Source organism: Varanus komodoensis, unplaced genomic scaffold, assembly GCF_004798865.1.
Source record: "Varanus komodoensis strain SLA01 unplaced genomic scaffold, ASM479886v1 scaffold14_1, whole genome shotgun sequence".
Lineage (NCBI taxonomy): Eukaryota > Metazoa > Chordata > Lepidosauria > Squamata > Varanidae > Varanus > Varanus komodoensis.
The window spans coordinates 5,162,873-5,190,277 of record NW_025335438.1 but is presented as its reverse complement, the minus strand read 5'-3'; the positions used below and the strand labels follow the sequence as shown (position 1 = coordinate 5,190,277).

The window sequence follows — 27,405 nt, the reverse complement described above, 5'->3', positions numbered from 1 at the left end:
AGACTCCAAAGTCCCAGATGATCTCATTCAGCAGTTTCTTTTTGATGTTAAATAGCATGAAGGACAGAGGAGATCCTTGAGGAACTTGGTGCTGGAGAATCCACAAGGCAGAACAAAATTCCCCAAGCACTACCTTCTGGAGATGGCCCTCCAAATAGGAACAGAGCTACTGCAATGCAGTGGCCCAACTCCCAACTCAGACAGTATCCACAGAAGCATATCATGTTCACTGGTAATGAAAGCTGCTGACAGGTGAAGTTGTATCAAAAGAGTTGCATTTCCCATGTCTCTTTCCCAGCATAGGTCATCATATAGGGCAACCAAGGCTGTTTTCATACCAAAACCAGGCTTGAACCCTGATTGAAATGGATCCAGACAACCAGACTCATCCAAGAGTGCCTGGAGTTGATCGACAACATCTACATGAAACCACAGGGGGATTCATTGGTTTCTAGAGGTGTGTGCTGAGGTGTCATCAATATGCAGATGACCCTTGGCTCTGTTTCTCTTTTCATCAAATTAAGGTGAGTCAGTGGCCATTGTGAATCACTGTCTGGGCAAGGTAATAGACTGGATGAGAGCTAATTGAGAGACTCAAACCAGACAAGATGGAGGTACTGTTCACATGCCTCAGTGAGTGACAGTAAACTGTTCTGGAGGGCTTTGTACTCCCCCTAAAGGAAGAGGTTTGTAGTTTGGGGATGCTTCTGAATCCAGCACTGTCAGTAGAGGCACAGGTGGACTTGGTGGCATGGAGCATCTTTTATCAGTTTAGATTGATACATCAACTACATCCTTACCTGGGCAGAAATAGACCTGTGGGATTACTTTTGCTGGGAAAAAGACAGGGAGAGTGTAATCCTTTTGATTCTCTTGGACCTCTGAGTGACTTTTGATACTGACCATGGTATCCTTCGTGAGCTTAGGTGGACTTCTGGGTATGGTGGAACACAGGAAGGCCTGGAGGAATGTTGTCCATGGGGTCGCGATGGGTCGGACAAGACTTAGTGACTAACAACAACAATGGAAGAACCATTAAAAGATGGTGTTGGAGGATTGCTGCTTTCTGCCATGACAGTTATGCCATGGGGTACTGTAGGCTTCCATTTCATCTCGTACTCTATTTAAGTAATACATGAAACTGCTGGGGAAGATTCTCTGAAGAATTGGGCTGAGGTATCACCAATATATGGATGACACTCAGGTCTTCCTTTGTTTTTCATCAAACCCAGGTGAGGCAGCGGCTTCTCTGAACCATTGTCCAAGCATGGTAATTGAGTGGATTAAGGCTAACAAACTGAGACTCAATCCATACAAGACAGAGGTGCTGTTAGTGGGTGGTTCTTCTGTCCAGTGGAGTGATACTGAACCTGTTCTGGATGAAATTGTACTCCCCTGAAAGGGCAAAGATCATAGTTTGGGATTGATCCAGGACCCAGAATTGTCACTTGAGGCACAAATAGACTTGGTGTCATGGAACACCTTTTATCAGCTTAAGTTGATATACCAACTGTGATCCTACCTGGAGAGTTACCCATGCTCTGGTAATCTCTTTTTTTTGTTTACTGCAGTGTGCTGTACGTAGGGCTTCCTTGGAAAATGGTTAGCTCATCCAAACAGCAGCAAGACTCCTGTATATATAACACCTGTTCTCTTCCAGCTGCACTGGCTGCCAATTCAAATCTGGGTCTGAGTCGAAGTGTTAGTACTAATGTTCAAAGCCCTCACCAGTTTGGGGCCAGATTATCTGAAGGACCACCTCATCCCATATGTACCTACCTGGACCATGAAGATATCTTAAGGTATCTTTCTCCAGGCATTCCTTCCAAAGGAAGTAAGGTGAATGACTACCCGGCAGAGAGCCTTTTTGGATTTGGCACCCTGGATGTGGTTTGGGGGACTTAAATGTTTGGAGGTCCTCCCATAAATACCTGCTCAGACCCTAAAATAATCTTCATTAGCCCTTTTGAGGGAACTCTTGCCAAGAGAAGTTAGGTGAGTGCTTGCTAGGAACAGGGCCTTTTTTGTTGTGGTACCCTGACCATGGAGTAACATTCTGGGCAAAGTCTGGCACCTGCATTGTACTCTTTCTAGCACCTTATTTTCTCAGAAATTCTCCAGGAATTTCAGTTTCAGACTTTAAAAATCTGTATTGTACTTTAAACGTGCTATGATTAGTGGCATGGAGTGCCTTCTACCTGCTTCACTAGTGTACACTACTGAATGTACACTCTGTAACGTACACTCTGGTAATCTATAAGCCAGATTGCGGTGTGCTCTATGTGAGGCTGCCATTGAAGGCTGTTTAGAAGCTGCAACCAGACTAATATTTTGCTTAGAGGGCCCTTGGGCCAATATAACAGAATCTAAGTTTAATTTGAATGAATGAATGAAAGACTGAGACTAGAGAGTCCAGGCCTGTAATACCAGCTCTGGCCTGCTTGCATAGACTGCTTATATGCTTCTAAGCCCAGTTCAGTGTGCTGGGTTTAACACATGAGTCCTCAAACTACAGCCTGTGGGCCGAATCTGGCCTGTCATGCCCATTTATCGGGCCTACCTCAGAGGTTTTGGACTTGTGTGTGCGCAGTGAGGTGGCGGCTTGCTTGCGTGAAGATCTTTTTGGACTCGCTTGGAGAAAATGATCTCTGCGCGAGCAAGCTGGCACCATGTCACGCGTGCGCCTAGCTGCTTGCTTGCATGGAGATTATTTTGGGCTCGCTGGGAGAAAACGATCTCCGCGCGAGCGAGCCACTGTCTCGCCCTGCGTGCCCCTCCCCCACCTCGCCATGCACACCCCACTCCCTCACCAGCCTGCGCCCACCACCGGCACCTTCCAACTGGCCGCCTGTTCAAACGGTTTGAGGAACCCTGGTTTAACCTATAAAGCCCCTCACTGCTTGGTACCACAATATCTGACAGAATGCTTCTCCCAAATATACCTGATACCGTGCTCAACATCCAAGTCTTCCTTGGAGTGCCACCTCCAAGGGATTCTTGGTTAGTAGCAACAAGGAGGAGGACCTTCTCTGTGCTAGTCCCTAAATTATGAAATTATCTCTTCACTGAGGCCCATCTGACACCAATTCAGACCACTTTGAGTTTCACTAGTTTTAATATATCTAAGGTAGGCAGGACTTTTTTTGTCATAGAACACACCAGAACGGTGTTCTGGCACCTTTTTGTCCAATGAATTTTACAAAGTGATTTTGAACGGCATAGCAGCTCAGCAGCAAACATCATTAACATAGCGCCTGCGGGCTGCTTTTGTGTCTGCTATCTGATAGTGAGATAGTGAGGGTGCTGCTCGGCTTGGGATGCTGCTCCGCTGCTCAGTTTGGGATTGGTGTGTGTGGTTGCACGCTGAGTGCTTACTGCCGGCGGCGATGTGAGTTCTGGCACTTTTTTTTTTTTTTTTTTTTTTACAAAAAAAGCACTGAAGTTAGGCCATTAAGCTTCACATTCTTGCTTTGTCCAAAGGAAATGTACAGCTCTAACATGCTGGAAATAGATGTAGAAAATTGTCGTACTAGTTGTCAAGGAAAAGGATGGGGTTTTTTTCCTGCATGAAACCAATACCCTAGTCTCAGCTGTCACGTTTATATTGCCAGATGCTTTTTTCTTCAGCTTTATTAACTTAGAAGTAATATGTAAGACCTTTCAAAGGAATCACTTGAGAAAGCTGAGAAGGAAGAAGCATGAGTATTTTCAAAAAGTTGGTTAACTGGCAGTTGTAAGACTAAATATCTTAAGACAGTGGTGGCAAACCTATGGTATGTGTGCCACAGTGGGCACACAGAGCCCTCTCTGTCGGCATGTGAGCCATGTCGCCCCAGCATCACCCCAGCAGCGGAAAAGCGGATAACAACGCACATAGGAGCCATGCACATGCTTGGAAAGGAGTAGCGGCGTCAGGCGATGACATCATGAGCTGTGACTTATTAGCTGCAACTCGTCCAAACTTTTGCATGGCCAGTCAGTGCGCTGGCTGTGAAGTATTTTTTCTAAACTAAAACCTCAGTATTCAGGTTTTATTGCAGTGTTGGCACTTTGCGATAAATTAGTGGGTTTTGTGTTGCAATTTGGGCACTCGGTCTCTAAAAGGTTCGCCATCACAGTCTTAAGATTTTACTTGCTAGTATTTTTGTTAATGTTGTTAATGAAAAATGCTGTGGATTTGAACAGCATGACATGTTTGAACAGCCTGACAGCCCACTATGGTTTATGTGACTCACTGCAAGGCCATGGCTTGTATGGGATGCATGTGTATATGTCCTTTAACCCTCACATAACCCATACTGTTAAGGTTTGCATGGTATGAGAACCTCCAAACATGGGTTGTACATGTAATATGGTGCCTGTGAATAACTCATGATGAATTGCACATGTTGCCCAAACAGTCTACATCTGCAGCTTTGTTGCTATAGGAACATTTTATAAAACATTCCATATTGGAAGACTGTTGTGAGGGGAACCATCCTGAATAAGAGGATGATTCAGGCTGTGAGTTGTTGGTGAAAATGATTTGCTGATGACTTCTTGTTGCTGAAGTATGAAGGACAGCTTCGAACAGGCTTCCGTTTCCATACTCACTAATTTATAAAGGTGACTCCTGGTAGCTTAGATAAAAGCAGTGCTGCTGTTTTTCAGCATAGAATTGATGATATGCTGTGTTGTAGAATAGAATATTGAAATATCCTTGGGTGCCTTTAATATCTGCAATATCTTATAATGACTAATTGAGTTGAGCACTGGATAAAATTAGGAGAATGGGAAAAAGCCATCTCCTAATTGCTTAGCTGTAGCAGTTTCTAACATTGTCTTGCTCTTATTCTTAACAGACATGTTGCAAGATAGCAGAACATGCCCCAAAATTCTTGTTGCTGCTGTTGTTGTTGTGTATACTATTTGTTTCCCTCTTCCAAAGAACCAACAATGGCTTACATTGTAGTCTTCCTCTCCATTTTATCCTTGCAACCACTCTGAGTAGTTTAGGGAGAGTCAGTGATGGGCCAAAAGCAGGGTGGATTTGATTTGATTTAATCATCAGAAAGACTAGATTTAAATCATGATTTTCTTCATAATTTGCATGCATGCCTACCTTTAGCCTTAGAGGAACTTCATTAAAATGTTCCCAAACTGGGTCTGTTTTACGGCCTGCTGATGTTACAGGTTTTATTCTCCAGGGAAAGAATAATATGATAAACCTCAGGCTATACAGAAAAAAGATGCAAAACTTGTGAAGTATTTGGCTGAAAAGGTTTCACTTTCACTTTTACTGCTTGGTTCCTTGCACTTGGCTTCCTTTGCAGATTTATTCCACTCCCAACAATCTTCTTCTGTTTATTGAATTTTTTGAAACTTAGCCCTTAAGAGGTAAGGGATTGATTCTGTGTACATAGATTTGCAAAAGAGCAATGGGATTAAGGTCTTGTTCTCAACTCTGCATGTTTATTTTATAATATTTTTTCTGTGCAGATGAGGCATGTGATCTCTGCAGACACACATTCACAGTTTTGCGAACTGTAAAACCAAGCATCTGTGATAATATATTCTAGATAGAAAAATTGCATTAATATACAGTTTCATGCTACATAATTAAAAACTAATCTTTATTTCATGATAACTAACTTTTGGACTATAATATAGCTTAAATAGAAATCTGTCTTTAGATTGATTTTTCCTCAAAAAGCATTTTATTAAAAAGAAATCCAATTTATATCAAAAATCCAATTTAAATTTTAAAAAACTGATTTTTAATTTTAAAACACCATTGATTTTTACCCACCCTGTCTTTTCCTTGTGCTTCCCACCTCTTGAAAAAGCGTCTCTGAAGAATCTATAAATCATCCTGAATGTTTAGGATGGGATGTGGAGGGATGCTGGGGAGGGAAGAATTACCCCAAATTCCATGCTGGAACAGGCAGTTCTGCACATGCCTAGTCCCACATTTTTCTGGAAGCCTCCCAGGCTCTCTAAAGGGACTTTCCATGAAGTATATGGAGAAATCTTCTATACACTTTCTTAAGTTAAAATAAGCTAGCTAGCTTGCTTGCTTGCTTTGGAATGGAATACCTTAAAATGTAAATGTTACATTTTAAATCCCAATCTATGGCTTTTACTGTAAGCTACTCAGAGAGTCCCTTGGGCTACAGGGCAGCAAATTTATTTATTTATTTATTTATTTATTTATTTATTTATTTAGCCATGGGTTGTATCCAAAGTTGCTGTGCAGAAAAATTTTAGTTGGTAGAAGTCATGAATTGAAGGGCTGGTTTTTTGTTTTTTTTAATACCACATTCAAGATAATTGTGCTAGCACATTGAAAACAAATCCCCAAAAGCACTTTGCTGTTTGTGTAAGAGCTTGTCTGCCAAAAGCTGTTATATTATAGCATTGCGTTAACTTTTACACTAATGGTCATGCAATCATTTGTGGAAAAGTGTTTTGACTATCTTCGTTCTGCTCACAGAGGAGAGCAGAATTCTTTAGGGCATGATCCTAAATCCTACAATTCCCATTATCCCTCAGCCACCATGACTGGTTGTGGCATGCTTGGAGTTGTAGGAATTACATCTAATTATGCATAGGTAGAACCCAATATGTGTGTGCATGTTTATTTTTTTAAGAACTCCAGATTGAAAGTAATTAGAGACTGTATTTTAGTTCTGAGGAAAAACATGAAAGCTATATTATTTTTTTGCTATAACTGTACTTTTCAGTTTATCACTATTTAAAATTTAAGCTTATCACTATTTCACTACATCACTTATCACTTATCACTATAAACTTTCAGTTCATCACTAGTTAACATTTAAGCTGCTGTACTGAATATAAGAAGCAAGGGAAAGAAATGTGCGGAATAGCTTTTAGAAATTTCAGTTAAAGTAACCTTTATTAACCTGGTGTCCACCAGATTCTTCAGTTATCTCAAAATTCCTGACTGTTAGCTGACTGGAGCTGATAGCAATTGAAGTCCTAAACCTCTGAAAGGGACCTGGTTGGGAAAGGCTAAAGGAATGCTTGAGAATTACATATAGATATCTGAGACAGGCAGATAGAACTTTCCTATGCAAAATCAAATACTGTTACTGATACACGAATCAGGTGACAAGGCTTGGCCAATGTAGTAAAATCAGTGTAGCTTCTTTTCAGAAGAAAAAGGAAAAAGCTGTTGAATTACCCTTTTGTGGTCTGATTGAAGAAAGTGCTCTATTATACTGTTGCTCTCAGAGTAAAATGATACTTTCACCTTCCTTTTTGTGTGTGTAGGAATGGTATGGCTATATTTTAGGGCTGAACGAAATAGCTCTATTTTCTAGAAGAAGTTGGAAAATCAAACATTGCTTTTATTTGTTATTGTTGAATTGATATGTTGATGTCTGACTTCATTTTCCAGCATGACATGTTTTCCGATAGCTATAAGTAATGTTTTTGTTAGTTTCTAGTGCCAAACTAAAAAGAAAAAAGAACTGGTTTGGTGGAACAGCTATATATACAGAAATAATAGCAGATAGTGAAGTTAAGAAAACATCCAAATCCAACAGTTCCTCAAATCCAAAATGGGATGAACAGTTGACTGTGTAAGTAGATCTCTTTTATTTGTTTCTTTATTTGTTACAATTATATTCCTCCTTTTTCCATTTTAAGGAACTTAAGATCGCTTACGTAATCTTCCTCTTCTCAATTTTATCCTCACAACAACAACCCTATGAGACAGGTTAGGTTGAGTCTGATTAGTTCAAAGTTACCCAGTGAGCTCCATAGATGAGTAGAAAGCCAGGAGCCTGCTTTTCTCTATGCCAGGAGCAAAAACCTCTACATCTCCTGTTTTCATTTGTTTCCCATTAATGTTTTATTGTATTCACTTTTATTTGACTTTTGTAACCTTTGCAAATTTCAAATGGAAAGAAAGTTAGCCATGCTGGCAAGAAGAAAAATTCCAACTACCTTTGAGGCTAACTCAAAGGTAATAATTTTAAATTACTTTCATGTGAGTGTATATTTTACATTCATGACAAATACAGGACTTTGATGGTTGTGATCCCATCATGATTACTACTGCCCCTTCCTTGAAGTTTCAGCTTTCATTTCAGAAAAATGGTAAGGAAGTAGTATTCTGCCCATTTTCTAGGTAAAATTATCCCTGCTTCCAGCATTCTAGTGAGGGAACAAAGATACTGGGCAGGTTGACAAGTGCTTGACATTTTTTAAATGCTACTTATATTATTTTTGCTGGGTAGGTGATGCCTGGTAAAGTCTAGGCAAATCTAAAAATTGGAATAATTCATGTCTTTACATCTGTATGTCTCTTCCCGTGGGGTCTTATGAACACGCTTTGATAGCTATAACTTGTATCAAAAAGAAAATGTGTGCCGCTAGAATTTGGTTGAACTTCTTGGAGGATTAAAAGCCTATCACTTGCCCTTTATTGCTTTGCCCACTCTATTTTGTGAAATCAGCTAGAACTGGGCTGGGTATTTGGAACTTGGAGGTGGTCAGTGCCTCACCAAAGTATGGAGAGGTCCCTACACAATGAAGGAATTGGTAATAAGGTATCTTTTGAATCAGTGGCACATGTATGATTAGCTTACATATTGTACAAGAATTTATAATGGCTGTTTTTATGCTCTCTATGAATGCCTTGTGGTTGTAACTATTAATTATGATGTATATAATTGTTAGCAGCCACCAAAAATATCAGCAGAAAGTTTATAGAAGGTCAATAGTTAGTTTGGGTAGTATAATGTAGGAGTAGTAAGATTGTGTATATAATCTGTATTTAAGCCATATCCAAAATTTTGTTTAACTGGTTTAAATCTCAGATGGAAGATTTCTAAATTGAATGAAGTTAGCTGATATATTGTGTTCTTCTTGAGATGTAACTGTATTAATGAATTGCAGCAAAAACAAATGCTTTACAGCACCCTGCATGCTAACAAATTGATTGTGGCATAAGCTTTCATAGACTACAGCCCATTTCATCAGATGAAATCTAAATAATTTTAATGTTAATTCAAGGGGGTCCTCAAATAGGCCTAGCTGTCTTGCATGTTGAGTGTGATTAAACTGTTGCAATATATTACAAGTTTTTAATTATGAAAAGGAAGCTAAACTTGTCCTTTTACAGGAATGTGACTCCACAGACCACTTTGGAATTTAGAGTTTGGAGCCATCATACTTTAAAAGCTGATGCTTTATTAGGAAAAGCCACTGTAGATCTTAGACAAGCTTTGGAAATACATAATAGAAGATGTAAGTTGCATATTTATTTAGATAATATTTAATCAATGTTTATCTTGTCTGCTTTAATGGATACATTTAACTTGAACTTTATGTCCCATTTGTAATATGTTTTGTAGCCATATATAAATTCATGAGATGGTGCTTCCCATTGCACTGGCATATCATCGCAAACTGATATTGCTAGTGATATAGGAATGTTAAGATTGATTAATCATACCCTTTTCTGTTACAAATGCTAAGTATATTATTAGTTTCTTTGATCTATGCATTACCTGGTAAATGAAATTATTTTTTTCTGAATAGGTGAGATACTCTTCAGTCCTTCTCTATGTCAACTGATGTATTGGGATTTTCAGAAAGTGATATTTTAAGCAAGTGAAACCAAAAGGCAGCAGCATTGGTTCTGCATTGGTGATTTATTCTCCCGTTAACTGGTGCTCATTGGAGTTGATGGGATGGAGGGCAGCACAGATGCTCAGTATAATTTGATTATTGGGGGAGAACAGGAGGAGACTCAACATGGCACTTGCACACTGTACATGGGGATAAGTGCACCTGGTGGTAGGGGGAATCTCTTTGCTTCAAACAGTGTGAGAGAGGTGGATAAATGTCCTATTTATGTGATACACAGAGCCATACAGTCTGCTCCTACATTAAGCACTTTGGCTTCTCATTCCAAGTAGCTCACTGACGTGTGCCCTCTCCCTGTGTGAGCAGCAATAGAAGTGCCAACCATTTCTCCCTTTCATGTACAAAGAAACTGAGAAACTCTGTGAGTCAAGAAATGGGGAAATGGGAATGAGTGGTGCATGTACTAAACACTGGTAAAGCCCTGTGATGCTGCTTTCATGATGGGCTTGGCTGCTATAGAGGCTTAGTTGAAATTTATTGTAAGTAAAAGATAGCTTTTCACACTGTCTACTGATGCTCAAACTGTGGGGAGGTGAGACAGGTGGTTATGGAGATATTTTCCTGTGGGATAACTTTGTGGGAGAAACCAGCTGAGGTGCATCATGGAGGTTACATTGGGGGAAAGAATTGTGCTTAGAATAAGGCATATGAAGGAGATCAAACAAGAAATATTTGGAAGCTGGGTATAGCTCCAAGGCCACCAGTAGCATAACTCAATATTAGATTTTAGGCATAATATTGCTCTTGTATGAAATCTCAATTGGTAAAGTTTTTCATGACTTCTGTGGGTATTCAAATATTCAAAACATTAGAAATTCTTGGATCATATCCAACAGTTTTGTGAGTAGCAAGCCACTCAGTGGAGCATAGGTAGCTGCCATATACTGAGTCAGATCATTGTCCATCTGACTAGATACTGTCTGTGCTGACTAGGTGCAGCTCTTTAGTGTTTCAGTTAGGAGTCATTCTTAGTCTTTACACATAAGCTTCAGAAGTGCTGCTCTTTGTATTGAGTGCTGTGCATCACCCTGACACCTTGTCTCCAGAGCCCAGAGCCCATTTTCATGCTGGATAACACAGCTGAAAAGCTGCCAGAAACGTTAAGGATGTGACCACTGCAGAAGCACGTGAGCCACAGAATATACTTGCTTCTTCCTGAAACAGATTAAAGAGAAGTGTTCCTTCTAACTGCAGGAATAAACCAGGGTCTGCTAGATTTTTGTGCTGCCCCCCTACTGTCTCACTCCTGAAGGTACCAGGGGTTCTGGTGATTAAAATGGCACAGTCATGAAGCATCTCTACCTCCTAGATGGGTCATCAAGCACTGCCTGAGCACCTCTAATGACAGGTCGTTTTCCATATATGCAAAAAAGGAGGTTGACCTGTGAGGATATACAAATGAATTGCTGTCATTGAGTGTAGGGGAAGTTGGCAAGAAAGCTCAGATAAATAAGTGACTTGAAGCAAAAACACATTGAATGGGTTCAGACAGCATGATAACCCACACTTGAGGTTTCTGTGTGCATTGTCATTGAACTATGGGTTGCTAAATGTGGGTTTCCATTGTCTGAACCCAGCTGAGATGGACAACATCACCATCAGGAACAACACATTTCACAATCCAACAGCAAACCATGGTTTGTTAGCATGACTTGAGTTAAAACAACATAATAAACCATGTTTCAACAATAACCCACAGTTTAGCAAGCCATATCATACACTTGAATATTGTCTGAACCTTGTCAATCTCTGAATTCTGTTTGAAACCCTTAAGAAGTCAATTGCAAGGTTTTCCATGTAAATCTATTTTAAGTACATTGGGATGACTCCAGAACACCAAGTAACAGCTTAGTCTCAGTTTGGTGTCCCCATTTTTGTGAAGTCTGAATGATCAAAGCCATTTATTAGCTTGAGAGTGCCTTAAATGGCTTGAGGCTATTACACCAGTTTTTGAATTTGGAACTAAAGTTGAGAAACCTAAGGGTAGTCTGTGCCCATAAGCTGTATTTCTAATATTTTGCAAATCCTTCCACTGAAACCAATTAATTATAGATGTTCCTGCTTTATTTCTCTTAATTTTCTCCTACAGTCCACCATTGCCTCAAGCAACCACTATTCCTAAGTTACCCTGGCAAGAACTGATAGCGGGTTGGTTGTTCTATGAGCAATATACATTGTGCTTTTTAGAGGACTGGGCTCCCTGTGGGTTGTTTGCCCCTTCCTTTCTCCCTCAGTCCTTTTCCGGATATCATAGAGCATGGGTCCTCAAACTAAGGCCCACGGGTTGGATCCAGCCTGCCATGCCCATTTAACCAGCCCACCCCACAGGTTTTGCACTTGCTCGGTGCGGGTGCGCAGCTTGCTCATGAGGAGGTTGTTTTGGACTAGTTTGGAGAAAACTATCTCCTCATGAGCAAGCCAGCACCTCGCCATGCATGCCCAGTGGCAGCGTGCTCGCAGGGAGATCGTTGTGGACTTGATTGGAAAAAATGATCTCATGAGCAAGCCAGCACCTCGCCATGCGTGTACCCGGCGGTGCCTTGCTCACAAGGAGGTCATTTTGGACTCTATCTCATTGCAAGCAAGCCGGTGCCTCGTCCTGCATGCTTCCCTCGTGCATGGGTGTGCACCCTGCCCCCTCACCGGCCCGCCCCCCCTCCTCACCACCTTGGTGGCCTGCACCCACCTCTGGCACCTGTCAACTGGCCCCCTTCAGAAAAAGTTTGAGGACCCCTGTCCTAGAGGACCACATGACAGGACTGATTTGTCTCCCATTCCAACCACAATCACAAGCTGCTTTTGGCTTACCATGACTCCCCCCCACCCTTTTTCCCGAGATAGTTAAAAAAAGATTTAACACCTGGCTTTTGCAGTCCCAATTTTGACAGCCTTGGCTGTGTCAATATCTTGGAGAGTAATTATTGTCAAAGCACTTACTTTGCCTTAACAGTCTTCAGGATGTTGCAGATTTTCCACTTTTTCCCAAGACTAGAGTTGCTCAAGAAAATGCATCCAACTTCTGCTTCTGTGGAACAGGTAGTTTGAACAGGGCAATGAATGTTTCTTGACAGGGATATATGCTATTATGAGGAGCAGTTGGCACTAGTGATAACAAGCTTGGCAAGAGCAACAAGGCATTTTTCCCACTCTTGCCAAGTGATTTGCCACTTGATTTGTGGTAGCTGTGATGGGATCTTTTATCTATATTGAGGTTACATGATAACCTATCATGGGTACAACCCCCTGTAAAACCCATTGGTTGTTAGTGTGACTTGTGGCTCTTTAACATGCTGCACTGCAGGATTCAGTCTGCATTCTCACAACATGGTTATAACCTTCCAGTCTCCCGCTTTGCTGTTTTCATCTCCTTACTTGGTAAATGCTAATTTTCCAAATCCTTCTCTCTCTTTATCTCTCAATTAGAACTAGTATAATGGTCCATGTGCTATGGAGGGGTATACTCACCAAGCCAGTTTTTATTTTCTTTTGTAACTAAAATACAGGCAATGTTTTTAAGGCAAATAACAGAATAAAGTCTGTTTTTTATTTTAAAAACTATTTGTGTTGATTTTCCAAGTTTAGACTATAGTGTGCAAATCTGGTGTGTATGTATAACACCTTTGGTTAAATGCCCACTTAGACCTGTCTTGGTTCATATATATGCATGAATGGGGACATGTGACATCACAGTTCTGCCTGGAAATCCCAAGGATTGAATTTGAAATATTTTATACCTGAGCCTTTGACCTTTCTTCCATCCTCTTTAGTGTAGTGTCCTGTGCTTCCTCCCAAAGGCCTCTCTTGAGAACTGAAAAATTCTCAAAATGCATAGGATGCTATGTAAGGGACTGCAATTGGCAGTGGGGTGGGAAGAGTAATTGGGGAATACTACATATAGTAGTTTGCATGAGCAGGAGTTCTATGCAACTGATGCCTCCAACTGATTCAGTGATTCCCCATTCCTACTGCAATCTCTCTTGGCACAAGGTTTCCAAAAGGTTTACCAATGTTCAGAAGCTATAGTGGTGTGGAAGAGGTAGGAAAGTCTACTGTATGAACGACCGTGCCTTCACATAAGGCAGAACCTGTACCCGATTAGATTCATGAGAATACTTATCTGTCATAAGTGTACTTGTATGCTTTTCAGGTTTATAATTTTTGTGGGGAATTTATTTCTGTGCAGTGTATAGATATAATCATATATAGATCTTTAGTTGTTATAGAATATGTGTAGTGTATCTTAGAATAAAATTTGGATAACTGTTAGTATAGTGTATACTCTTAATTCTTGCATTGAGTATTCTAAAGATTTCTAACATTACAGAAAAAAGTGAAGGATTAATGGTCTTCCTTTGAAAAAGTAGCAGCTATTTTATCCTGTGATTGATTCTTTAAAATACCTTTTTTATATGCAGTGGAAAGAGTTAAAGAACAGTTGAAACTCTCACTGGAAAACAAGAGTGGCTTGGTCCAAACAGGAGAACTGATAATAGTGCTTGATGGTTTGGTGCTTGAACCAGAATCTCTTACAAACTGCAGTTCATTAGTAACCAGTAAGTTAACCTGAGAAAACAAAAAAATTAGCTTTTATTATCCCTTTGCATAAGAAAATAAGCATCTAATTTTGTTTCTTACCTTTAGTAGAAGTCCAGCAAAATGGTGATGCTTTACATGAAAACAGAGAAACATCTACAAGAACCACTTCCAGGTCAGATTTCTGTTCAAGAGAAAGTATTTATGATAACACTATAAGCTGCCCATCTAAAATATCAAACTGAATTTGCAAAATAACAGGTAGTATTTGACCCTTTAGCTGTGAGAAATGAAGCAAGTGAGAGATGCAGATAGTGGATTCCCAGTGTTGTGGCAGAACCTGTCTTATCTCTCCCCACTCTGCACAATACCGCTTTTCATTCACTAACCTCCCTGTTTTTTTTTCCTGGAGCCTAAACATGCCCTATTTGGATTGTTTATTTAACTGGCTCTGTAGAATTGTGCAGCTGTGTTCATAATTATTATTTTGAATTATTTTCATTCTTTTACAAGTATGCTCTTATAGCAGTTTTTGGTGGCCTGGTCAATTTTCTTGTATGTCAGAGTTAACAACTGACATAACATTGACAACAGGACATACAAGAAAATCTAACATGCATGGAAATTGATAGGGGAAGACTAGATATAGGTAACTCCAGTTCAGCTGCCAGGGACCAACAGCCAAGTTATCAATTGAAAAGCACTGCTAAATGGGGAAAATAGAAAAAGGAGGTGCACCAAAAGGTGGGGGCAGAACATCTTCCCTTTGTCAAAGTGATCCTCTAGTTTTTAAGCACGGAACTGACAGTTCTCAGCATCATCATTTCCCAACACTTCTGAGTCTCTAGCTACTGCAGAAAGGGGAATATTACTTCTCCCTCTTAGCCTGGCTGCTTTTTAGAGCACTTACTGCTGTTGTTACTGTAGTTCCCTAGGTGTTCTAAAAATATGGAAATATATGCAAACTCAATTGCTGCAATGTATATGGAGGAGAAAATTGCACCAATTTAAGGGCTTGAAAGAAAATGGAGAACTTTGGGCCCCTGTTCGTCTCATTTAGCATCCTTCTCAGGGTTTGTTTGTTCTTTTAGAACTGCTGGGGAACTGCAATAAACCCCATCAGTAAGTGTTTCAGAAAAAATCAGAAAAGATGTGGAAACTAATATCTCTCCTTTCTGGAATGGCTGGAGACTCAGGGAATTGTTTAAAAGGTGGAGGGCACTGACTAGTGTCAGTTCTTAAACCCTTAAAAATGAGAGGATTGCAATGCTAAGTTGGAGATAAATCCCTCTCCCTATTTTAGTGCATCTACTTTTTCTTCCTTCTCTCTTTTCAGTGTGTTTGAAATGATAACTCAGCCTTTGGTCCCTAACTGTGAGCAAATTAAGTCATGTGCTGTTTCACCTTTTCAGTTTCCCTACATGTACCTATTCTACAGCCTACTCACTCAGAAACATATGAAAAATCAGTTCCATTTTCATTTTGTGGTTTATCAGCCAGCTTTTGTTCTATCATTGTTGTCCATTCATAAATTGAATAGGATTTTGCACATATACATTCATAACATATTTGCATAAATTAGTACTTCTGAAATGTGCGAAGGCTCCCCACTTACGCATTTTCACACTTTATTCTGTGGTGGATAATACACAATTTTGAACAGAGCTTTTGATTATTCATTTTGCATAAAATTTGCATAAAATTACAGAGAGTTTAAAAGATCCCTTTTCTACAAAAGAGAAACTTGTCTCAGAGAAAGCCATTCTGGTGCAGAATCTCCAGGGTGAATTTGTAAAAATTTGAACTTGTTTGAAGCTTTTGTGGATTTCCCTGACATCCCTACTGTATGGACATTTACTTTGGGGAGGTGTTCCTGCTTGGAGCTATATATGCATAATTTAATAAAATATTTGTTCTTGTCATGTTACATCAACGCATCCCTGACCTACGGTGACCCTATGAATGAAAGCCCTTCTCTCTATGACATCCCTGCTTAATACTAAATTCAAGACTGTGGCTTCCTTTATGGAGTTCATCCTTTTTTTTTCTGCCTTCAACTTTTCATAGCATGATTGTCTTCTCTAGGGAGTTTTGCCTTCTCTTAATGTGTTCCAAGTATGACAGCCTGTATTTACCATACAGAACCCTCTTTCAATTTTTGGAATACTTTACATTTTTCCAGGCAACATTTTAATAGAGGACATTTAACTATGTTCTGGTTAGTGTCAACAATTGATAAAACTAAGTATATCCATTATAACTTTGTGTGTGTGCATGTGCATGTACACACACATAAGAGAATCTGTTAACCACCAAAATATATGTTTCAATAAATACAAAATAAATGATTACATTATAACACGTTATTTAAATTGTACCATCTGTGTATATAATGCTTTACAAAGAATGTTAATTATATATATCATATTTACAAGTTCTTTGGCTTAGTTAGAATAGGTAGTCTGCCTTAAGCCGATTCCTTTGAAATGTTTGGCCATGCTAGCTGCAGGTGATGAAAGTTGTAATCCCTCTGAAGAAGATTGTGAAACAGATATGGGAACATTGGTGAGTATAGATATTTTTTAATAAATCTAATATTTCTTTCTCTGTGTAATGTTTCCTACAGAATAGACAATCAAACACCATCAAGCTCCATAGTACCAATCTCATTTCCTATACATGCATTTAATGGAGATAGTGGAGACAGCACACCATCTCCTTGTATTGCAACCGGACCCAAAAATACTCCAACACCAAAACCACTTACAAGTGAGCCCGACAGCAATATTGGTAAGGAAAAGGTTAGAAAATGTAGTCCAGTTAGCTTCCTGATAGATCTTTTTTAAAAACAAGAAACCTTAAGTTAACTTTAGGTGTAACAGGTAAGATCGGTGGAATTCAAAGAGCTGTGTATAGTATCTTACTATGAGCTATGCAATGCAGGGCCACCCAAGATGGACAGATCATAGCAGAGAACTCTGACAAAATGTGATCCACTGGAGAAGGAAATGGCAACCCACTCCAGTATCTTTGCCATAAAAACCCCATGGACAGTACCAAAAGGCAAAAAGATATGATGCCGGAAGATGAACCCCTCAGGTTGGAAGGTGTCCGATATGCTACTGGGGAAGAGCAGAGGGCTAGTACTAGTAGCACCAGAAAGAATGAAGCAACTGGGTCAAAGCCGAAAGGACACTCAGTTGCAGATGTATCTGGTGGTGAAAGGAAAGTCCGATGCTGCAAAGATCTTAACTCCATAGGTACCTGGAATGTTCCATGAATCCAGGCAAGCTGGATGAATCAAGGCAAGCTGGATGTTGTCAAACAAGAGATGACAAGACTGAACACCGACATCTTAGGAATCAGTGAATTAAAATGGACAGGAATGGGTGAATTTAATTCAGATGACCATCAGGTATACTACTGCGGTCAAGAATCCCTCAGAAGAAATGGAGTAGCCTTCATAGTCAATAAAAGATTAGGAAAAGTAGTACTGGGCTACAGTCTCCAAAATGAAAGAACAATCTCTGTTCGAATCAAGGCAAACCATTCAATATCACAGTAGTCCAAGTCTACGCCCCAACCACTGGTACTGAAGAAGCTGAAGTTGGCTAGTTCTATGAAGGCCTACAACACCTTCTAGAATTAACACCCAAAAAATGATGTCCTTATCATCATGGGGGATTGGAATGCTAAAGTAGGAAGCCAAAAGATAACCGGAATAACAGGCAAGTTTGGCCTTGGAGTACAAAATGAAGCAGGGCACAGGCTGGTAGAATTTTGTCAGGAGAATACGATGGTCATAGCAAACACTCTTTTCCAACAACCTAAGAAACGACTCTACATATGGACATCACCAGACCGTCAACACAGAAATCAGATTGACTATGTGCTCTGCAGCCAAAGATGGAGAAGCTCTATACAGTCAGTAAAAACTAGGCCAGGAGCTGACTGTGACTCAGATCATGAGCTTCTTGTTGCAAAATTTAGGCTTATATTGAAGAAAGTAGGGAAAAGCACTAGGCCACTCAGGTATGACCTAAATCATATCCCTGATGAATATACAGTAGAGGTGACAAATAGATTTAAGGAATTAGAGCTGATAGACAGAGTGCCCGAATAACCTTCTGAAGATGGAGGTTTGCAACATTGTACAAGAGGTAGCAACTAAAACCATCCCAAAGAAAAAGAAATGCAAGAAAGCAAATGGCTGACTGAGGAAGCTTTACAAATAGCTGAGGAAAGAAGGGAAACGAAAGGCAAGGGAGAAAGAAAAAGATACACCCAACTGAATGCAGAATTCCAGAGAATAGCTAGAAGAGATAAGAATGCCGTCTTAAATGAACAGTGCAAAGAAATAGAAGAAAACAATAGAATAGGGAGGACCAGAGATCTCTTCAAGAAAATTGGAGATATGAAGGGAATGTTTCGTGCAAAGATGGGCATGATAAAGGACCAAACTGGCAGGGACCTAACAGGCAGAAGAGATTAAGAAGAGGTGGCAAGACTACACAGAAGAACTATACAAGAAAGAGCTTAATGCCCGTGATAACCACGATGGGGTGGTCACTGACCTCGAGCCAGACATCCTGGAATGTGAAGTCAAATGGGCCTTAGGAAGTCTGAGCAACAACAAAGCTAGTGGAGGTGACAGTATTCCAGCTGAGCTATTCAAAATCTTAAAAGACGATGCAGTGAAAGTGCTACACTCAATATGCCAGCAAACTTAGAAAACTCAACAGTGGCCACAGGATTGGAAAAGGTCAGTTTACATTCCAATATCAAAGAAGGGCAATGCCAAAGAATGTTCAAACTACCGCACCGTTGCACTCATTTCACATGCTAGCAAAGTGATGCTCAGAATCCTACAAGCTAGGCTCCAGCAGTATGTGGACTGAGAACTACCAGAAGTACAGGCAGGTTTTCGAAGAGGGAGAGTAACTAGAGATCAAATTGCCAACATATGCTGGATCATGGAGAAAGCTAGGGAGTTCCAAAAAAACATCTACTTCTGCTTCATTGACTATGCGAAAGTCTTTGATTGTGTGGATCACAACAAATTGTGGCAAGACCTTAAAGAGATGGGAGTACCCGACCATCTTATTTGTCTCTTGAGAAACTTATATGCGGGTCAAGAAGCAACAGTGAGAACTGGACACGGACCCACTGATTGGTTCAAAATTGAGAAAGGAGTTTGGCAAGGCTGTATACTGTCGCCCTGCCTATTTAACTTATATGCAGAGCACCTCTTGAGAAAGGCAGGCCTAGATGAATCACCAGTTGGAATTAAGATTGCTGGGAGAGATATCAACAACCTCAGATATGCAGATGATACCACTCTCATGGGAGAAAGTGAAGAGGAACTAAAGAGTCTCTTGATGTGCAAAAGTTGGCTTGAAACTCAACATTAAGAAAACTAAGATCATGGCATCCGGTCCTCTCACTTCCTGGCAAATAGATGGGGGAGAAATGGAGGTAGTGACAGTTTTTATTTTCCTGGGCTCCAAGATCACCGCAGACGGTGAGTGCAGCCAAGAAATTTAAAGACTCTTGCTCCTGGGGAGGAAAGCTATGGCAAATCTAGACATCATACTAAAAAGCAGAGACATCACCCTTCCAACAAAAGTGCGTATAGTCAAGGCTATGGTTTTCCCAGTTGGAATATATGGCTGTGAAAGCTGGACCATAAGGAAGGCTGAGTGCTGAAGCATTGAGGCCTTTGAATTGTGGTGCTGGAGGAGACTCCTGCGAGTCCCTTGGACCGCAAGGCGATCAAACTGGTCAGTCCTAGAGAAGGTCAACCCTGACTACTCTTTAGAAGGCCAGATCCTGAAGATGAAACTCAAATACTTTGGCCACCTAATGAGAAGGAAGGACTCCCTGGAGAAGAGCCTAATGCTGGGAACAATAGATGGCAAAAGAAGGGGACAGCAGAGAATGAGGTGGCTAGATGGAGTCACTGAAGCAGTTGGTGTGAGCTTAGGTGGACTCTGGGGGATGGTGGAAGACAGAAAGGCCTGGAGGAATGTTGTCCATGGGGTCGGGATAGGTCGGGCACAACTTCGGGACTAACAGCAACATAGTATCTTAAGCACTTCTGTGACATTTTTATCCCTAGTGTTTATCAAATACTATTCTGAAGAGTCTCCTAGCATTGTATAACAGTTTTATGGGAAACGACATATATGAGGCTACATATACATATAAGAGTGGGCAAAGAGGCCTATCTGCCCACAGAGTGGCTTGGGAACACTTTGGGTTTTGGTCTTCATGTGCATTTACAGTTACAAAGTGACATTTCATTTTACTTTTGTTAAATATTCAAAGTAGCAATCTATTTTAAAACAGAATTTACCTTAAATTACCCTGAATTGACAAAAAAGACCAACTTAAGCCACATAAATATATGCATTTAGATGAAACTGGATTCTTATTGAATTGTCGAATGAGTGATATACTTCATATGAGCATTTTTAATGTTTCAAAAGAAGCAGTATTGTATTTTTACATTCATTTGACAATATAGAATCACCAGGCTTGTTGAAGTATTGAAATCTTTTGATTTTGGCAAGGCTGTCAGAGGATGGATAAAAAGGTTATCGGTATTAATCTAAAAGTGTAATAATTACTGGACAAAATTATATTAACTCAACTCATGAGACAAGGCCATCCGGTGGTGTTGCTTATAGTAACCTAGAAGTGCTAAAATTTAATGTAGAACTATATACTATGGTTCCTTGGAAGACATGTACATCTCTGCTATGTCTCCCATCATGCACATTTTTTCCTAAGCTAAATAGTACTAGTCATTGTAACCTTTACTTGTGAAGAAGTTGTTCCCACCCCCTTACTGCATTTTTTGCAGCTCTATTCTTCTTGAGGTGCATTGAATAATACTGTACACATTATTTAATGTGTGGTTGCACCATAGGTTTGTATAAGGGTAGCATGATACTGGTGGAGGCTTTTATAATGCTTTTCCTAATTATGCCTAACATGGAACTTGCCTTTTGCATAGACACTGCAAACTGGGTTGATATTTTCACTGAACTGTCCACCTTAAGCTTAGGGTCTCTTTCTTGTTCAGTCATTGTTAGTTAAGATTCCATCAGCATATATGTAAAGTTGGACTTCTTGCTCGAGTGTACAACACTTGATATTTGCTTATGTAGAAATCTATTTGCTATTTTGATGCCAAGTCTCCCAAACTGGAGAGATCCTTCGGGAGCTTTGCCGTCACTTTTTGTTTGATCTTTTCTTAATAATATGTTGTCATCAGCACACTTGGCCACCTCACTGTTCAGCCTAAGGTAATTTATGAGCAATTTAAAAAATACTGCACTCAGTATAGATCTTACTGTATCCTTTCCTCCATTCTGAAAATAGTCTGTTTATTCTTACTCTACACTTCTTCATTTTTAACCCATTATAGACCCTTAAGCATATCTTTCTTTTTATTCCATGGCTGATACCTTTTTAACAACGTATGTTTTCTTTGGTTTACCTTTAACCTGGTGTCACTACGAAATCTGGTACTAGATGGAAAAGGGGTCATTTTTTACCCCTGGTACAGAACTGCTGCATATGGACAGGCTTTGTTCTGTCTGAATATTTCCCCCATGAGGTTTCAGTCATCATGAGATCAGTTTTTAAGTTTCAGTTAGTAGATATTTTAAGACGCAATCTTTCCTGAAGCTGTGCATAACAATCAATGCTGTATAACAGTGATTGGCCTTCATTCTGCATAACAGTAGTTGGGCTACAAACTTTAAACCAAAAAGGAAAAAGGCTTTCCTTAATGGATTTAATTCTGTTTGCTGAAGGTTTTAGCTTAGTTTCTTGGTTTTCCAAAGAAACTAAGACAACCTGTACATAACTTTCTTTTGCCCCTTTGTTTTGGAAATAAATATTGCTGACTAAAATAGTGTTCTGCAAAGTTTGAGACATTTTGTTACTCTAGGACTTTTTTTAACAGAAACAAAGTTGTAAAAACAGGAAGCTGAAATTTCAGGACATTTTTTAACTGGACAGATTTTGACAATGTCCTAGAAGGCTTCAATGGTAGGTTTATCTATATGTAAGTTATACAACAAAATGTGAGCCAAGAAGAGGCCTCAACATGCAGGATCAATTAAACCAGAGAATGGAAATTTATCTAATACTTTGTCAATACAAGATATGCTTTTCTTTCTGCATCCCAGTTAATTGTAGATCATCTGTCATGGAAGCTGAAGATCATTCACCCTTGGATACTCCTATGGATTCTGCAGAAGCATCCTCTGTGTCTGTAGACTGCACTGCTGCTACTATAGAACCTCCTTTAAGAACAGAAGCTACTACTAGTAATTCCGAGAGCAGCACATCTACATTTGCCCTTAGTGTATCTGCTGGACTTGAAACTGTTCATCCTACTGATTCATTGTCTTCTAATATACAAAACAATGCAACCACAGAAACAGCGAAACCAAGGGAGTCTTCAAATGTATTGGGGGAAACTGCAAGGCAACAGCCTGGTAACACCAGCATAGAACCTTTGCCCCCAGGGTATGTGAGGGTTGTTTACATTAGAAATATAATAATATGAAATCAGGTCATGTTAAAACTAAACACGCACATTTTATTGCTCCTACATCTGTTAGATTGTATTCAACCCAATCAGAAATAAGTTTAAAATAGTCTTGATTCAATGAATGTAGTTTTCATTAAGGTCAGTCATATTTATCCACAGATTTCAAAAGGACCTAACTTCAACTAACTTAATCCAGGAAAAAATCCATTATCTATGAGTCGGTGTGTCTGGTCAATTTGACCAATTTTATGCAGATTGTCCTGAGGGTGGGGGAAAATATATCAGAATGCTGTAGTCATGGATGAGGAATGGAAGTTAAGGAAACAAATATCCTGGCCTGGACTTTTTTCCCAGGTTTATTTTCCTTACCTCAACAGAGTCTTTACTGGGTCAGACGCAGCTGTTTCTGTGAAATGTATCATAATTTTTTAATAAGCATTTCTTATCCCAGGCTATGCTTACATTTTAGAGAACATCTTTTCATTAGTTTCTTAATTTGTCCTGCTTGGTTGGGCCAAATGTTTCTATTGAATTTTTTTCCTTGTCATAATGCTTTAAATAATAAAACTAAAAAATGAAGAACAACTTTTATGGTAGTCTTTTGCAGAACTAAGTATTTTTGTCTTCAGCGTTCAGCATAAAAATGGCAAGCCTAGTGGCAATGGCAATGGACCTTTTTAACTGTGGTAATATGTACATTTCTGCAGGTGGAAGCACTATGTTTTCTATTAACTGTGTTTAACCTTTTTTGTTTTTTAAAGGTGGGAACAAAGAAAGGATCCTCATGGTAGAACCTATTACGTTGATCACAACACAAGAACTACAACTTGGGAAAGGCCTCAGCCTTTGCCACCTGGGTAATAGACAAACATTGACTAGAATATATAATTACAAGCTTGTAAGTGAAGTATTGGTAACCAGTGTACAGATGTGGAACTATTATTGCTTCCCATTATTCTTACTGCATTGAGGTTTAAGGTAGTCCATGGAACTTTCTGTTACAATTCTGTTTTAAAGCAAAAGTTTTAATTGGCAAGCTTAACATTTTCTTACTGTGTTTTGAAAGACAGGAACTTCATAAATTGTTAATCCATAATGAGTGCTTTTATTTCTATGGAATTTCGAAGCAAGGGCATTCACAGAATTCACAGGAGGAAATGTTCTTCTCCATTCTTTTCTGTGCAGACATTTGAGCTCTCCCCAGGGTTAATGCCCCTCCTAAACAATCACATCTGTTATGGAGTGCTTGCAGGGGAGGAAGCAATTTCTCAAACTGGGGCAGAGGTCCATCCAACTTTCCTGAGGCAGACCTATCCAACATGGTTCAGGAGGGTCCCACAGCTTACCAGGGAGATCTTAGTGGGGGCAGGCAGAAGAAAGAGATAAGAAATCTGCAATCTGTTAACCTATACTAGGATTTAAGCCACAGCAAATGATAATTATTCTCAGAGTTTCTTTTGGATGATGCTATGCTTTTCTAAGAACAAAAGAACAGCCTTCATATGGTGGACTGATACGTTGTGTGAACAGCCATATTGTTCATTAAGCTAATTGTGTGGTTGCTTACAGCATTTCAGTCCTAACATTTGTTTTAATTCTTCCGACCTTGAGATCAGAAATCTGCATGGTATTTATTTTGAGTAGCATTTGGATCAGAGACACATATCAGAAGAAGTGATAGGTGGGTAATACATTACTAGTATAGATGACAGTACACCTAGAAAACCTGTTACACTATCAGCACTATCAGCAATTTTAAAAAGTGACTTTTGGGTCATAATAGTATCACTGGCAGAAGCACTGGGATAGATATTTTTGACCAACGTAGTGTTCTTATTTTCTTTTGAAAATGTATTTTAGAGCTTTCTAATCTAAAGAAAGAAAGGTATGTGGGAGATTTGCAACATAATCTTCTATATGGTAACTTAGAAACATGTCTCATTGTTTTCAGTTTAGTGTATATAGATTGCAGGTTTATTTTCCTACAGTAAATTATTTTTCCATTATGGCAGGGAAGAAAATAGCTCTCAAAGTTGACATTTGGTTCCTAGGTGGGAAAGAAGGGTTGATGATCGAGGGAGAGTTTATTATGTGGACCATAACACACGGACGACAACATGGCAGCGACCAACAATGGAATCAGTCAGGAACTTTGAACAATGGCAGTCTCAGCGAAACCAATTGCAGGGAGCTATGCAACAGTTTAACCAACGATACCTTTATTCCGTAAGTTTGAAAAATTATGACATGCTTGAATTATTTTTCTCTTCTGTTAGATAACTTTATATTACACATTAATACATTCAGCTACACACCTTTTGATAATTTGATAATGTTATAGTGTAGATATAATGTGAAATCCTAGTTTGCATTTGGTCATATTGATAAACCATATGATTCTGGCTTATTGTCCTGCTCTTTTAACCAACATTAAACCATAGTTTCTCATTTTGGATATAATTGACAATTCTGGTTTAATGTATTCAATATATCTTCATTAAAGCCAGCATGTGAGGAATGGAGGGACAGACACAGGAGGAGGACAACATATTTATGACAGTTTGGATGGCACAAACTGATACATTTCAAGTATGCCCACAAACTGTAGTTTTTTACAGGTTTGACAAACCAAGATCTGAAACCATAGTTTGAAGCTGGTTTGTAAATCATGGTTTGTGCAAACTGGTTTACTGTTATGTTTGAACCTTAGAGGAATCTCTAGGTACAAGGATTCTAAGAAACAGTGTCTGAGTTGTTCCTGGCTGTCAGTGCAGTTAATGAGGTAGAGGGCACTTTGTCAAGCATGTTGATTTGGGTGGGAAAAATCATGTCAGTGTTTCTCTGTTGTCATCTGCCCCCTGCTCTCAACATTTATACTCGTTGGATTTAGGATAACGATCAAATTAGGCTAACTTCAGAGTGGCATAATTGTCCTAGTACAGTTAAGAGTATTGTCTAGTTTCAGTGGTAAACTAAAGTTGAATGCTTAGTTTGAATGGTAAAGTTAATTCAGGTATTTATGCAGGAATTCATGTATGACTAAGCAGAACTCTTTGTGAGACTTTGGTATTGGGCGGCTCAGAATAACTAAGAAATCCACCTTAAGTATACTTGCATTTTGTCATTTTAATACTTACTTTAAAACCATGAGCATTTCAATAGTAATAGTATCATTATAGGTGATGTGGAACTCTGCTGTGCACTTAAGACATTATTAGCCCAATTTGGTTTGATCATATCAGATTTGTGTCACATGAGAAAGCTTCAACAAATACTAGGAAATGCCTACATTTAGAACTTGCTTTTTTGAATGCTAGATTTCAGATCAAGGCACCACATTTTTTGCTATTTTTTCATTGAGTTTTCAGAAACAGAAAATGGGTTGGATCCAGACTAAGTTAATTGCCGTAAGTCCCATTGAAATAAATCTGATAAATCAGTCATGCTTTAAGACCCACAAGGTGCTTCAGAAAGAGTGCTACATACTTTTTCTAATACGATCCACAGTTATATTTTTGTTAGCCACAAACCTCTGGGAGCATGCTGGTAGTTGGGGCAGCAGGTCAGCCAGGGTAAGAAGAGTAAGTCCATTAGGCAGGAGGATGGATTTTTCTTCTTACTGTTTGCTCACTTTTTCTTGGAAGATGAATTGCATAGGGGCTGGTTGATAAGGAAGCATTTACATGTGTATTCTTCTATAGTGAAGAGTAACTTCTTAAATACAGAATAGTACTTTTAGGGATTTTCTTTTTGGTTGTTTATCTTTATTAGCAACATGCATACATCCTGCATTATCTTTATTTTTTTCTATTGTCTGCACTAGGCTTCAATGCTGACTGCTGAAAATGATCCACTTGGTCCTTTGCCACCAGGCTGGGGTGAGAAATACAAATAGGTATTTGAAACAGACATCTGTGTTTAAATTAATGATTTAAACAATTGTTTCATTTGCATCATTCATTTTTATTACAGAAAGGAGAGTTGATTCAAATGATAGGGTGTATTTTGTAAATCACAACACAAAGACAACACAGTGGGAAGATCCACGGACTCAAGGGTTTGTATATGTGCAGTGTATTCATTAAGCAATACTAAACTAGATATAAAATTATTGAGGTTTTAAAGCAATTGTTGTTAATTTCTCAGCTTACAAAATGAAGACCCACTTCCTGAGGGCTGGGAAATCAGATATACCAGGGAAGGTGTAAGATACTTTGTTGATCATAATACACGAACAACTACCTTCAATGATCCTCGTACTGGTAAATCCTCTGTGTAAGTGGGACATTATATAGAATTCTAAATACTTGTAAGTAGAGCTTGCTAAATCTATGAAGCTTAAGTAGAATTAAGTTATATTGCTTCTATTGGAAGGAACTAGATATCTGATTGGTTTGGTGGTACAGAGTGTGCATGGGCTATAACTTACATTATTTAAGCACTGGATAATAACATTTTAAAACTAACCTAGAACTGCAGTATATAATCCTTCTGAAGTTTAATATGATGAAACATGCACTCCACTGCATAATAGTTTTGCTTGCTTAATATAGATATTTTTATTTACAGAAATAAAGGACCTCAAATTGCTTATGAACGCAGCTTTAGATGGAAACTTGCTCACTTTCGCTACTTGTGTCAGGTAC

General features: G+C 39.2%; 1 protein-coding gene across 4 annotated transcripts in view; it reads left to right on the top strand.

Moving 5' to 3' along the window:
• Window positions 1–27,405, top strand: part of WWP1 (WW domain containing E3 ubiquitin protein ligase 1) — a 67,665-nt gene that overhangs the window by 20,922 nt on the left and 19,338 nt on the right. For 3 of the 4 annotated variants that reach the window (XM_044424309.1, XM_044424308.1, XM_044424311.1), the window contains exons 4-15: window positions 7,442–7,583; window positions 9,131–9,255; window positions 14,073–14,210; window positions 14,299–14,365; window positions 16,817–16,980; window positions 22,392–22,734; window positions 23,521–23,616; window positions 24,811–24,985; window positions 26,583–26,637; window positions 26,732–26,816; window positions 26,906–27,034; window positions 27,329–27,401. In XM_044424309.1, coding sequence (XP_044280244.1) covers window positions 7,442–7,583; window positions 9,131–9,255; window positions 14,073–14,210; window positions 14,299–14,365; window positions 16,817–16,980; window positions 22,392–22,734; window positions 23,521–23,616; window positions 24,811–24,985; window positions 26,583–26,637; window positions 26,732–26,816; window positions 26,906–27,034; window positions 27,329–27,401 — 1,592 coding nt within the window. The remainder of the gene's footprint in view (window positions 1–7,441; window positions 7,584–9,130; window positions 9,256–14,072; window positions 14,211–14,298; window positions 14,366–16,816; window positions 16,981–22,391; window positions 22,735–23,520; window positions 23,617–24,810; window positions 24,986–26,582; window positions 26,638–26,731; window positions 26,817–26,905; window positions 27,035–27,328; window positions 27,402–27,405) is intronic. The other variant, XM_044424310.1, reaches the window with a different exon arrangement.